A 14333-nucleotide genomic window follows, 5' to 3' on the forward strand; every position below is an offset into this window, starting at 1 on the left:
GTGTTTTTTACTCCGTTGCCATGGTTACACAGCCGGCCATGAAAATGTGGAAAGTAGTCGTGGACATCCAGAGGCAATCAGCTTTTATTCTTCAGCTGCAGATGTTCTTACTGCTGCACATTTCTTTAAGTTTAACGCTTTAATCTCAGTCACTTTTAACGACTGCTGTTAATCGATTAGACAAATTGATCAGATTAATCACACTTGAAATGTGAATATGCACATTTTAAATATTGTTTTAAATCAAGTGTCTGAAGATTCCTCCAGATTTTCATATTCAGGAAGTTTAAAAGAAGTAATTTTGTTTCAAATGTTAATAATGGCTGAGAAAATAATCAGAGTTGAATGTTTGTTCAAATTTATTTAGAGTTGCTGAGTGAAAATCTGTTGTTATCTGAACCCTTAATGTTTTCTACGATGGAGAATTAGGGCCACGCAAAAAAATAAAATAAAATAAAAATCCAAAAATAAAGTCATATTGTTATGAGAATAAAGTTTTACAAGAATAAAACAAAAATAAAGTCGTATTTCGAAAATGGTCATTATGACTTTTTATACCCTAAGACTTTGTCGTAGTTTTTTTTTTTTTTTTGCATGAACCAGCTGTTACTGGAAAAAAGATACTGATTATTAATAGCTACTCTGTTCAGCCCCAATTAATTAAAATAATTTATTAATGGTAAAAAAAAAAATTAAGTATGTTTCATGTTAAGTTCTTCTTCACTGTAACATAAAATCTCAAAGTAAACAAAGTGAATTGGTTCCTTTTTTCATGTCATTGAAATTTTTCCTCCCTTATTTCTTTTCTTTTTTAGCACATCAGCAGTCGGCGTCATAAAGATCGAGCGGCAGGTAAACCAGCGAAGCCCAAATACAGTCCCTACAGCAAACCTCAGAAAGGCCAGACCAAACAGCCGGTGAGTCTCTGCAGACGGAAAGTCCATTTCCAAACCAACCAGTCGTCGTGTCGACAACAGACAACAGAGTCATTATGTACGGGAAAAAAAAGTGGAGCAAATTTCCACCCAAAAACACCAACATTTTTGGTTTCATCTTAGAAATTTTCTGGAAAGAAAATGTGAAATTTCTGACTATGAAAAGTTGAAAATTTGCTAAAACTAAATCTGGAATTTAAGATTAGTCCCTATTGAGGAAGAAGATCATTTAATGCTAGCTTTGGACAAAAAGTTTTGGCTCTTTCCTCTTTTTTCTCCCGAGTCCTTGGCGAGTGGCGGCGTCCTGCTAAAACGAAACTAACACAGCGTGTTGACGTCACAGATCACAGAGTTTAATTCATCAACAAAGCTGCAGAGATACAGAGATATGCATTAACTCATAAAAATAAAATAAAGACACACCAGGGGAAGACAAACGAACACAGAACACATAGACAGACAACGGCGCCCAACGTGGAGAGGAAAAAATGGAAAAAACTCTCTCCGCGTGCTCCGTGTAGTAATCTTATATCAAAGAGGAGTTTCCGTATTTTAATATATGCAAAGAAGGCGTTCCGTTGTTCAACCAATCAGAGACCTGTTTTCGGCCCCAAAGAAACCCCGGACACTCCTCTATACAGCTCAGAGGTCTGGTTCTTATCTCAGTATTGGCCACTTCGTGCTCATCTCTGTCTGGCACGAGGAGAGGCGCCAAGAAGTCTCTTGCCCCCTATCGGAATGTAAATTTATTACTCTGTCTTCAGCGGGGGAGGAAAAAGCCCTGCTTGTTTAAATGTCTGCTATTGTCAGCTCTCCCATGCTCAACAGAAAACTGTTCCAATAAAAGTGTTAGCTATACCTTTACACATGTTGTAAGTATTTTAGCACTTAAATAATCATTTTCCTTTACATCCCCCTGTTGAGGTCTGAAAACAACAGACCTCAATAAAAATCTATCAAGCCGCGCAATACACAACCAAAACACAGAACAAACAAAAAACCCAAAATATGAAACAAAAAATAAAACAGGGACATATACAAAAAATTAATAAGAAAAGCTCTGCAACTTAAAAGACAACATACATCACAAAATTACAATCTGTCAAAATGAAAAACACACAAAAGTACAATCTGTTGCTCGTCTTTTTCTGTTTTTTTTTTTTTTTATTGTCCATCGACAGTCTCTGAAAAACAAAATACGCAGTCTTCGTCAGGAAATGTTCAAAAATATGCGCGCAAAAACGAAAGTCCTTTTTCAGAGTTCGCAACGAACGAAAACACGCAATAAAAAGTTAATGATGATCCTCTTGCAGCCTGAACCTCCTCGGATGGAAACCTCAGGTTTCCATCCGAGCGGCCGTTGCTCACTGAAAATTGGATTATTATGCCAATATAACAGTGAGTTTCAAAAAGAAGGTGAAATCTCTTCCTGAGAAACTAGATCCTGTCACGTGACCCGTCACCGGTTTGTAAAACAGACATTTTGTTTCAACATGAGTTTCATTAGCATCAGAAACACAATTACAACATTCTGTAATATCATCATAATCAAACAATGGGTTCACTGAAAAACAATTTTGTGCTTTGTCATTTTCCATCAGGAGAATTACTTCTTACTCTTTTTATCAAATAACGCAGACTTTGAAGGAGATCACATCCAGAAGGCACCAGAACAACAGCAAACTGAAATGAGAAAGCAGATGTAAGAGTCTCCAAAAGCATCATTCATTTGTGTATACCACACAAATATCTTCAATTCACTCGTGTCCGAGTGAATCCTCCCCCGCTCGTGGCTCTGTGGCTGTTATCTTTGAAAAAATGTGAAACCGCTCCTCCAAGCAGCTGCACACCCCCTCAAGACAACAGCATTTGCCGTAAATTCCAGAGTCAGACTTGGAGCTCAGAACTTCAGTCCAGTCTGTATGTAGAAACCCGTGAGCAGATCTCATACCTGTCTCGTTCTGCACATTCGACGTAGGATGTGATCCATTCAACCTACGTTTCAATTATTTCATATCATACCTCCATCCGGTGGAAAACGCCAAAACCTTGTAATCACTTGCTTCAAAAGACATGTGTCTAAAGTAATGTTTTGCCAGAATGTTAAACAAATGCAGATCTTTTCTTAAACCAATCTTGTAAAAATAGGATTAAACAAACGAAATAAAACAATAACAAAAGCTTAAGATCGTAGTCGTAAAGCTTACATTCACCATCAAAAAATGAATATCAATATGAATTAAACAGTCCAGTATCAATTACTTTTATAGAACCAACGAGATCTTACTGGTTGTTATTGTCTAAAACATTTTACATACGTTCTTCAAACAAAATTCAAAAGAGACAAACCTGGAGAAATTATAATGTCAATGTATCAGTGAACAAATCCAGACATTTTCAAAATATACCACTTTTACCTAGGTGTTTTGCTTGTCGAATTTAAAGTTTTATTCAAAATCGTTTTAAATGGATATAAATCAAAACAAAAATCAAATTTAGAAAAATCATTATAATCCCTCATCTCAGGCCCCCTGAGTGCTTCTACTGATTAGTGATACTTAATCAAAAAACAGATTCTTCAAAACATTTATTAAGACGTTTTACTCCATTAAATTAATGCTCTGAAAATGGCCAGCGCAATAATATTTTTAATTTCTATAATTATTTTTTCCCAAGTTAATTAACCAAAATATGCTTCATTATCACTATAAAGATTTCTATTGGTTTCAAAATACTTTAGCCCATTGTCAGAACATTTTTCAACGGAGAACAACTCAAATCCATTTAAAATAAGCACATATATTACCAGACCATATTTTCCTTTCACTTTTATGTATAGCACAGATCAGACATGTTTTTCAAAAGTTTTGTTTAAGTACTATAAATTACAGTTTTTGTTTAAGTACTATAAATTTCAGTAATCTCTAATTAAGTAAAATAAACCCATAACATATTTTCCCCCTGTTGATGATGCATTAGCTATTAAATGCAACATCATGTCCAGCACCCGAAATAAAAATGTTGATGAAACAGGGTTAACATTTTAGCTGAGAACCCCACCGATATGCAATGCTGCCTTTTTCTAAAAAGTAAAGTTTGCAAAACAAACAGAATATGTCATTTAAGCATGTGTTAAACCGTCAAGAATACGATGTTCCCAAAATACTTCACATTACAGTTTTAAAGCTCATTATGTCATCGTATTCTTATGACTTACAAATAATTCAGTAAAAAACGTCTCAAGAAGTTTACTAATTAAGACACTGTGCTGGTCTCGCCTACACCAGCCAGAGAGACGTTGAAGAAAATTCAAAACACAGTTAACAAAGAAAAATCCAAAAAATAAGAAATTGGGCCCAAACTGAGATCAACATAACAAAACACAATTCAGGCAGTAATAGAACAACTCAAGGCACAAACGGACTTACCAAGACACGAGGGAAACCTAGATAATGGCTGATCAGACCATTAACACACAGCAAAGGGTAATTAAACACACAAAAACTTAACAAATACAGGTCAGTATATCACTAAATTTACAAACGAAAGAAATTAAACTAAAGACCAAAGTTCCCTGTCCCCTGATGAACGGGTCCAGGAGAAACTAGTAACTCCAAAGAAAAAAATTAATTTGTAATACTTAACAAAATAGACAGAGAACTGACTCGAATAGCTAAATAAAAAGTCAGGCTAAGGAAAACAAATTTAAAAAACAAAAATCTAAACTATTCCCTAAACAATATAAAATAATATGAAAAGAAAACAGAAAATCATTATAAAAGGTTTCACTAAATGCAGGAAACCAAACTGCATCAAAATCCGGCGTCATGTGATGATAGTGACTCTCTACAACTTTCCACAATCTATAATGTCAAAGAAAACCCCAAGATTTAAACAGCCAACCTCCATGCACCTAAAAAATGAAATCCTTTGTACTTTTATATTGCCCAATTAATATTTTAAAGCCGCTACACTAGTCCGAGCAATCTCTATTGTCAGACCATAAAACAAAGTCTTAAGCCCACCATAAAACCCCCTTTTGACTTCTCGGAGGGGCCGACTTTATGGCAGGAAAGAGAGCCAATAAGGATTTCAGGAGGAACTCCCAATTCTTTTAATACTTTAGTAGGCTTTGGCACTTAAATCATCAGATATGTTTTAGTTTCTTCTAACTTTAAAATTTGAACTTAAAAACCTTTTTGGGATACGTCTTGTCGTTCCACTACTAAAATTGAAACTTATATACTGATATTTTGTCAGGAGGTACTTTAAACGACGGGAGAGACAATGTTTTGCTTTACAGTTGCTTGTTCTTGTTTGCTGAGCTGCCGTGAGCAGAGGTTACTTCGCGCTTAAAATTAGTGGTATGCAAAGAGGCTTCACATGTTAATTAGTTGAATCTAGTGGGGGTAGAAGTTACAGCCTGAGAAGGAATCATTAACATCCTCATCCACTATGTTAGTTCTCAATTCTATATAAATTTCAGTTAATTTACTTTATTGCTCTACCTAATCATTTATGTATTTATCTATTAATTTGCCAATACATCATTTCCACAATCCCCTGAGATCACAATGTAATTTTATTGATGTATTCCATCCTGTAATAGAACCCATAAGTTATTTTCAATTTGTTCAGATGTTTTTATTTTATCCAGATTCTATCTTTCAATAACCTTCCAATCTTTACACTGCAGGTCACACTAACTGCTGTTATTGCCTAATTTTAATAATTTAGTCCAGTTTAACACATAGGGTGTTCTAAAAACTGGAGATTGTTACACCACGAGACAGCACTAAAAAATACTCTGTAGAGTAATTTCTACTTCAACTTGGTGTCCCAAGTGAGAAATTCTTGCCTATGGCATCTGCTGACAGAGGCGCTGTTTACCTTCTCGTGGTATTTAAATGAGACAAAATACCAAGTGGTATCCTATCTGCAGACACACACTTTCACACCAACATGTATTACAACACAAACGAGGACATACAACACATCTGGCCAGTTTCATAGTCAGTCAAAATGTCAGTCAGTCCCTATTATTTTATCAAATTGCAGTCTAATTTTAAATTGTAGTGAAGCTTCAGGAATTTACCAATGTTTTGTCAACATGTTTCAAGATTTAATTTAATTAATTTCAACTCTAGTTGTCAGGAACCTGTATTAAATATCGTGCACGTTCACAAAGAGACATGTCAAAATTGTTCAGCAATCAGTCATTTCCCGCTATCTGGTACCAGTATTACACTCAACCCTTAATTTAAAACCAAAACACCACGTGTTTTCTGTACTTCACTTTTCAAAACACCACGCAGCAAAATCAATGCGAATTCACACAAACAGCGCTATTCACACCACTTAACACTCCGCTTAAACACACAGCCAGCCCGAACTCGCACCCGCACACACACGGCCACACAGATACACACGCAGACACACGCAGAGCCTCGTGGCGGCAAGAAGCACAGATCGCCACACAGAGAAACACATAGACACACAACACAGTTTTTGAGAAAAACAGGGGGGGGATAAAATAGAAAATATAAACCCGGCGCCGGTTACAAAAATATAAGATGCATCTTTGTACCCGGGTGCACTCTCAGTCCTTAATCTACCACAGAAGGGTGATACAACCCGCTTTTAGTCCTTAATCTATCACAGAAGGGTGATACAACCCGCTTTTAGTCCTTAATCTACCACAGAAGGGTGATACAACCCGCTTTTAGTCCTTAATCTACCACAGAAGGGTGATACAACCCGCTTTTAGTCCTTAATCTACCACAGAAGGGTGATACAACCCGCTTTTAGTCCTTAATCTACCACAGAAGGGTGATACAACCCAGACACAAACTTTCCCAATTTTTTCGAAGGGACAGAATTAAGCCTTCAGGAAAAATTCACTTAAAACCTAGCCTTATAACAGCGGTAACGTTAATCCGACTGCTTGGACCTGCCACGGTCCTCTGTTCCCGTGTCTATTCAAATCTATTAACAACAAAGTCTTTTAGAAGTACCTTCATACATCTGCAGTTTTCCATCCCTGTAGTCACACACCAAAACAGTCAGCACCGATCGCCCACGTGTCGTAGACACGGAAACAAATCAAAGAGTCTTACCCGACTGTAGCGTCTGAGCCGAACCGGGCCAGCGCATGACAGAGCCGCCCGCTCAGAATCCGCAACCGGACGAGCCCCCAAATTATTGAGGAAGAAGATCATTTAATGCTAGCTTTGGACAAAAAGTTTTGGCTCTTTCCTCTTTTTTCTCCCGAGTCCTTGGCGAGTGGCGGCGTCCTGCTAAAACGAAACTAACACAGCGTGTTGACGTCACAGATCACAGAGTTTAATTCATCAACAAAGCTGCAGAGATACAGAGATATGCATTAACTCATAAAAATAAAATAAAGACACACCAGGGGAAGACAAACGAACACAGAACACATAGACAGACAACGGCGCCCAACGTGGAGAGGAAAAAATGGAAAAAACTCTCTCCGCGTGCTCCGTGTAGTAATCTTATATCAAAGAGGAGTTTCCGTATTTTAATATATGCAAAGAAGGCGTTCCGTTGTTCAACCAATCAGAGACCTGTTTTCGGCCCCAAAGAAACCCCGGACACTCCTCTATACAGCTCAGAGGTCTGGTTCTTATCTCAGTATTGGCCACTTCGTGCTCATCTCTGTCTGGCACGAGGAGAGGCGCCAAGAAGTCTCTTGCCCCCTATCGGAATGTAAATTTATTACTCTGTCTTCAGCGGGGGAGGAAAAAGCCCTGCTTGTTTAAATGTCTGCTATTGTCAGCTCTCCCATGCTCAACAGAAAACTGTTCCAATAAAAGTGTTAGCTATACCTTTACACATGTTGTAAGTATTTTAGCACTTAAATAATCATTTTCCTTTACATCCCAAAGATTTTCTAGAAAAAATTACTTTTGGAGCTCAGAAATCTCCAGGTTTTACTAGAAAACTTCAGGGAAATTTCAGATTTTTTTTTCAAACTTTATTATTTATTTTTTTTTTTACAAAATTTTTTGACTGTTTGAGTTCCGATATTTCCTTTTTCTAGAAAATGTCTGAGATTAACCTCAAAATTTCAGATTTTTTTCTATCAAAATATTCAACTTTCCAAGCTCAGAAATTTCCAAGTTTTCTCCAAATTTTTGTTTACAAAATGTTTAACTTTTGGAGTTCAGAAATTTCCATGTTTTTCTAGAAAACGCCTGAGATTAATCTAAAATTTAAAAGTTGCCAAGTTTATTTCTAACACATTTTTGACTTTTGGAGCTCAAAAATGTTCTTGTTTTATTTAGAAAAATTCTGAGATTATTCAAAACATTTCTGGACTGAAATTTACTCCCTTTTTATTTTTTCCACCTATAACATCCCTGATACGCCGTTGTGGATTTGTCAGCTCATGCGCAGCAGCAGTTTCATCTTTTACCTTCGTGGTAGGAGGATTGTTGTTGGAGGGAAAATTGGAAAAATCAGTCAGCAGTTTTAAGATTTCTCCATGAAGTGATCTTAGATAAGTCACGTTCTGTCCAGCCGGCCGCACCTGACTCGGTAAAATGTCAGCTTTTATAAGCGGACCACCTGCTAGCACGCTTTTATTAAGGAACGCTATGGCCTAATTTGAAGCCTTGATATTTTATTGACAGAAATAGCATGTCTGGTCCAGCATGCTGCAGGAGGAATGCAGGCTTGGGTCGATTACTGTTTAAACGTGATTGTAAATGTCATATTTAACTTATTCTGAGGATTGTGGTCGGACACATCAAAGCGGCTCACGTTGATAAACCCCAGAACAAAAGAGAGAGCAGAAATAACTTTTTATTGACCTGGGGTCGTTGTTGAACTTTCTGGAACCTGGCAGCAAATCGTTGCTCTTTTCTGGCTCCAGTTTTTGATTGTCACATACGGTAGATATAAAAAGAACCATGTGGGTTTAATGTGGGGAGCTGTTAATCTTACAAAAAAGCCCAAGACGACGTCGTTCATCACACCCACTGTTTGCAGAGACCAGGCAGCAGGGATATCAGTGAGGGGGAAATGGCTTTTTCTGAAACCCATCATTGACTGAGTTAACGGAGAGGAGCTCCTCTGATGAGCGCCGCGTACAGAGCGCTTCCCGTTGGGCTGCGACGCACCAGCCGCTTATTGATAACCTGTGACGGCAGCTGCTAGGCTGGTGGACGCAGCCTTTTCATCACTGATACACAAGATTAAGCCTGATAACTGTGGTGACATTAACACGCCACAAGGATTTTCATTTTTATGCTTTTCAGATAAAACTACATGACAAAAACGCAAAAACTGGCCGTTACTTTAAGATTAGAAACATCTATTTGGGAGGGTTTTCTTGGAGAGACCAATTTATTGTCTTGCTTCGATGATTTGTCACGAGCTATTTATCTTTAGACTGTCAGACAGCAGCAGAGCTGTGGGAAGAAACTTACTCCATGTCTGACGACCAGATCAGAAAGATGTTTTTATACCTAGCTGTAAAAAACACCATATCTAACCAGGGTTATGCCTAGCTGTAGCTAGATATAGGCATACCTAGCTACAGATACAGCTAGCACAGCTAGCTATCTAGTTATCTGTAATCAAAATGGTCTGTAAGTAAGGTAAAATAAGAAAGATAGAAAATGTTACTTTGTTGGACAATTTAACTGATTTCTGCAGAAGACAGTGCCACTGCAAAAACACCAAATCTAACCAAACACTTTTGGTCCAGTTTCTACTGCAAATATCTTAGTACATTTAAAATAAGACAGAACTAAGTGTCTTATTAGGCTCCTTCACACACCGCACAAACTACAGCACCAGCCCAACGCTGAACCCATTAGCAATATTTTCTTAATATTGATTTTTTAAAAGTACTACTTGCACTGGCAGATTATTTCACTTATAACACATTTTTTAAATAATCTGTCGGTGGAACTAGATCTTATTTGAAATTATTGACTTAAACCAAGCTCCTGTATCTTGCTGAAAAGTTACTTGTCAGTTAGTTTTGTCTTATTTCAATTGTTGCGAGATATTTGCACTTAGAAACTGGACCAAAAATACTTGGTTAGATTTGGTGTTTTTGCTGTAACTTTCTTTTTACCTGAACAGTTTTTCACAAACTGGTAGGCTTCATGGCCACAAAAATGTTTCTCATTTGATATTTTGTCTTTAAAGCTGAACAGTGTCTGTGGATTAAAGTTATTCCTTTATCAATCTGAAATGCTTGTTGTGTCTCTTACTCCCAGATAAAGCTGATCTTAGGAAAGGAGCCTCAGTGTCGCCCTCTGACGGCTCAGATCCTTCCCGCTCACTTGGCAGCGGTTGCCGCCGCCATCGGAGGCTCGTTCACACACCGCACAAACCACGGCGCCAGCCCAACGCCGAACCCCGCCCTTTTCCAGACTCAGGCGCTCCCCGCCGCACTGCTCCGCCCGGCCCCCGGGCCTGTCAGGACCTCTCATCCACAAGTCCTCTTTGCCCCTTACTGAGCCTCGTCCGCCTCAAAGACCAAACCGCGTGGAGTCACTGCAGCCCCCTACTATGCATCAGATTACTGGACATCTTCAAGCCGCCATGTTGGAACCTCCAGCTCCTCATTCGGGTGGTTCATTCAAAGCAACCGGAGCTTCTTGTGCTGGATTTATTTCTCCGATCCTGACCGAACGAGCTTTCAGTGCCATGGCTAACCCGTCCCGGACCGACCCGGAACTACAGTACATCGTACCGCAATAATGTATAAGACTAACCCTGTGAACTATGCAGTGTTGTTGCGTCCTGACTGGAATCTGGTGCGTGGCGCTTGGATCTTTGCTGACATGGAGGAGTCACTCATAAGTTAAACAGGTTGTTACTGGTACCGAGCGCTGGAGAAGCCCTCCTCTGTTCCTGTATGCACTTTAAGCTCTTTCTCTGATGTCTACAGTAGATGGTTAGACCTGTTAGGTGGTTACTGTGTCTTGTAAAGTGTGTGTGTGTGTTTCTTTTTTGCATTTGTCTCTGCATATCTTTATGTGTGTGTTGGGGAATGTTGGGCTACATGTGTGTGAGTGTGAGAGATATTTCTATCCATCGTAAGCCATTCCAGTTGTTATCCAGCATCCATCGTCGCCTACTGTCTCACTGCAAAAACGCTAAATTACACCAAGTATCTTTGGACTAGTTATAGTGAAAATATCTTAACATACAAAGAAAAAGCCAAATCAACTTAGAAGTAACTTTTAAGCAGAATATGAGAGCTTGTTTTAGGAAATAATTTCTTAATACAGCTTATTTCACTTAAACTTTTTTTCTCATAAGTGAAATAATCTAGAACTTTTTCATCGGTATTGTGTGTTTTCCAGTTACATGGTGCCATTTTATAGCACAATCAAGCAAGTATGTTAGCTTCAGGTGTTATAAAAATGCTATATCAAATATGGCTTAAAGGAAGTTTGACTTTGTAATTTGACACCTCTGTCTCTTTAAGAGCTCCTGCTCTTTCAGAAGCTCTGCCTTCAGGAAGTCATCATAACATGGCTGCTCTATTAACCCTTTAACAACGTTTTTACCAGCGCTTCAGTGAAAAGTAGCTTCTATAATGAGCTCAGCAGGTGAGCTGTTACACCAGGTGTTTGCTAATTGCTGCTGACTAGTCTGAAGGAGCAGGAGACGGCTGCTCTGTGAGGCGGTAGCTTGGGAACTGCAGCTCAGAGGAGGAGTGGCGCCTCGAAGGCGGAGCTAGGTCCACCCTAGTGTTTTGAACAGCTGAATGGTTGCCATGGAGATTAAAAGATTCTCAAACATGTATGAAAGAATCAAAGCAACTCCAGTTTTTGATGAGGGAATGACATTATAACATGATGTAAAGCTCAAAAAAGTATTTTCTTTTTCATGATACTGGCCCTTTAAGGAATTATTGACTTAAAACAAGCTTCTATATTTTCTTGAGGAGTTCCTTGTGAATTTGTTTTGTTTTATTTCAATTGTATTAAGACGTTTGCAGTGGAAACTGGAACAAAAATACTTGGTTAGATTTTGTTTTTGCAGTGTTCTGGCCAGAGGGACCACAAAAGCTTGTTGTGTTAAATGTCGTGTAAAAGATGAACAATTTCAAATAAAAGAATCCTAATTTGTTATTGATTGTGTCCCTTTAATCATTATCAGTACGGGGAAAATCAGCAGCTTTATATATAGATATATCTATATATATATAAATCTGCTTTTGGTTGTTTCTTTATTTTTTCCTCATTTTTGTGTGATGATGATGATTTACTTTTGCGGGTTTTAATAATAGATAATGGCCTAATGAAAACACTTCAGTGTTTCAAATCAGCAAACTGATTTTAATAATGGATAAAAACCCTGAATGAATATAAAATCAGTTTGTAAATGATTATTAAATTTCTAACAGGAACCTAAAACACGTTTGTTCCATAAACCTGCATGTTATAACTGGAAATGGGGAGAAATTTGAGCATGACGTTTTTGATACCATGCTACAAAATTCTAGATGCAAACTTTGACTAGGCCACTCCAATAAAAATCTGGATTGTGAACTGAATTTACATATATGTTTATGGATTATTGTTTAGCTGAATAACCAAAGCGCTCTTCTCTTTTGGGTCATGAACTGACGGCCATCTGTTCTCCGTTTGTGACATTTCTGATCAATAACAATGATTGTGTTTCTTATCTGTTTTTGGATTTCTTTGGGTAAAGGAATCATATTTTGGTTTTTGAGATTGTTCAGTCTATTTTATAGCATCATAAAGATTCTATTAAAGCGATTACTTTATTTAAAAAATTTAATAAATCTCTAGAGGCAAGTAATTTTTTATTTTTTTCAAACTCAATTTTAATTTTATTTTCTATCAATTGGTTTTCAGTCATTTAATTATTTCTCATCGGTTTATCTGTGAACTCCAAAAACATTAAAACCCACAGAAACGATGATAAAGCCAGAGATAATCAGGATTTGATGATTTTTAGCTTCAGTGGAAACATGATGTGTTTTTAACCCTATAACGCCAAACGTATCATATGTGATACATGAGTTTTTGAGACCTCCAAATGAGCAGTGTTACATTTTTTTCCCTAAAAAACCCGATGTATACAATTAGACACATGTAGTGCACTGATAATCCAACAGGGGGTAGTAACTTTCTCACCAGAGGCCTTTCCACTGATACTACAAGACTGCCATGGCAAAGGACTGGGACACATGCGTTTTCAGCAGGAAAACTTTGCCAATTTTAGAAGGTTAAGGTAAGAAAAAAAATTTTGTTTTGGGGTGAACTATCAATAAGAACACTTACTGAGTTGATGCAATGTAAAATTACTTAGTATTTTATCATAATTTCTTTGTAAAACCGTGTTGAAAAGTGATGTATCAAATTTGATACAGTGGGTCAGTTAACTCGAAAAATCAGTCAATTGTCTTTTATTGTACTTCATGTATTTTGCATGTATTTCAAGCAATGTACAGTCTTTTTTCATATAAACTAATGATATGTTTGCATGTTCATAATTTGGTACATTTATAGCTTAAAAATAGATATGCAACTTGCACCTTTTGCTTATTTTCATTGAAAACTGACCAATTGAAAGATAAAATAAACACTCTGTTTTTTGTGCCTGTGTGTTTTTTTTAGATGGCAAAGACATACACTGTTGAAGATATTCTGAATATGATTATGGATGGGAATTCAAGTGACACTGAGCAGCTAGGGGAGGATGAGGATGAGGAATGGACTCCTGCAAGGCTTGAGGAACACCCAGATAGCGGCGATGATGACCACCTGAAGAATGTCACGCTGTTGACGAAATCATGGTGCCTTTCAAAGGAAAATCACATCTACGGTGCTACATGCCAGGAAAACCTCACAAGTGGGGGTTCAAGATGTGGGGACGTGGTGGGCAAAGTGGCTATCTATATGACTTTGATGTGTGCCAAAGGGGAGGAAATCTTGACCAAGAGAAATCTGATGTTGGTGCTACAGGAGATGTTGTCCTGAAAATGACCTCAACCCTTCCAGCAGGAAAGAATCACAAAGTTTTTGCTGACAATTTCTTTACGTCAGTTCCATTGGTAGAGCACTTGAAACAAAGAGGAATCTACTACATAGGCACAGACCGAATGAACAGGGTGAAGAATTGCCAACTGATGGATGAGAAAGAACTGAAGAAAAACGGCAGAGGGTCACTGGATTTCAGAGTAAACCAGGAAAACAACATCATTGTGAGATGGTATGACAACAAAGCTGTGAACCTGCTCTCTTCTTTTGTTGATGTTGAACCACTGGGCAGTGTGAAGCGTTGGGATTGAAAAGCCAAAACCCACATAATGGTTCCCAGACCGGCCATTGTTGACACTTACAACAGGTTCAAGGGAGGCATTGACCTTCTTGATAT

At 37.8% G+C, this 14333-nt stretch overlaps 1 protein-coding gene across 1 annotated transcript in view; it reads left to right on the forward strand.

The window, feature by feature from the left end:
• The window catches only part of znf385d (zinc finger protein 385D), a 103143-nt gene extending 91977 nt beyond the window's left edge, over window positions 1-11166 (forward strand). Inside the window, exons 7-8 of the mRNA XM_028012638.1 lie at window positions 816-917; window positions 10190-11166. Coding sequence (XP_027868439.1) covers window positions 816-917; window positions 10190-10432 — 345 coding nt within the window. The 3' untranslated portion in view covers window positions 10433-11166. The remainder of the gene's footprint in view (window positions 1-815; window positions 918-10189) is intronic.
• The last annotated feature ends 3167 nt before the right edge of the window (window positions 11167-14333 follow it).

The sequence above is a fragment of the Xiphophorus couchianus genome, chromosome 3 (genome assembly GCF_001444195.1).
Source record: "Xiphophorus couchianus chromosome 3, X_couchianus-1.0, whole genome shotgun sequence".
Lineage (NCBI taxonomy): Eukaryota > Metazoa > Chordata > Actinopteri > Cyprinodontiformes > Poeciliidae > Xiphophorus > Xiphophorus couchianus.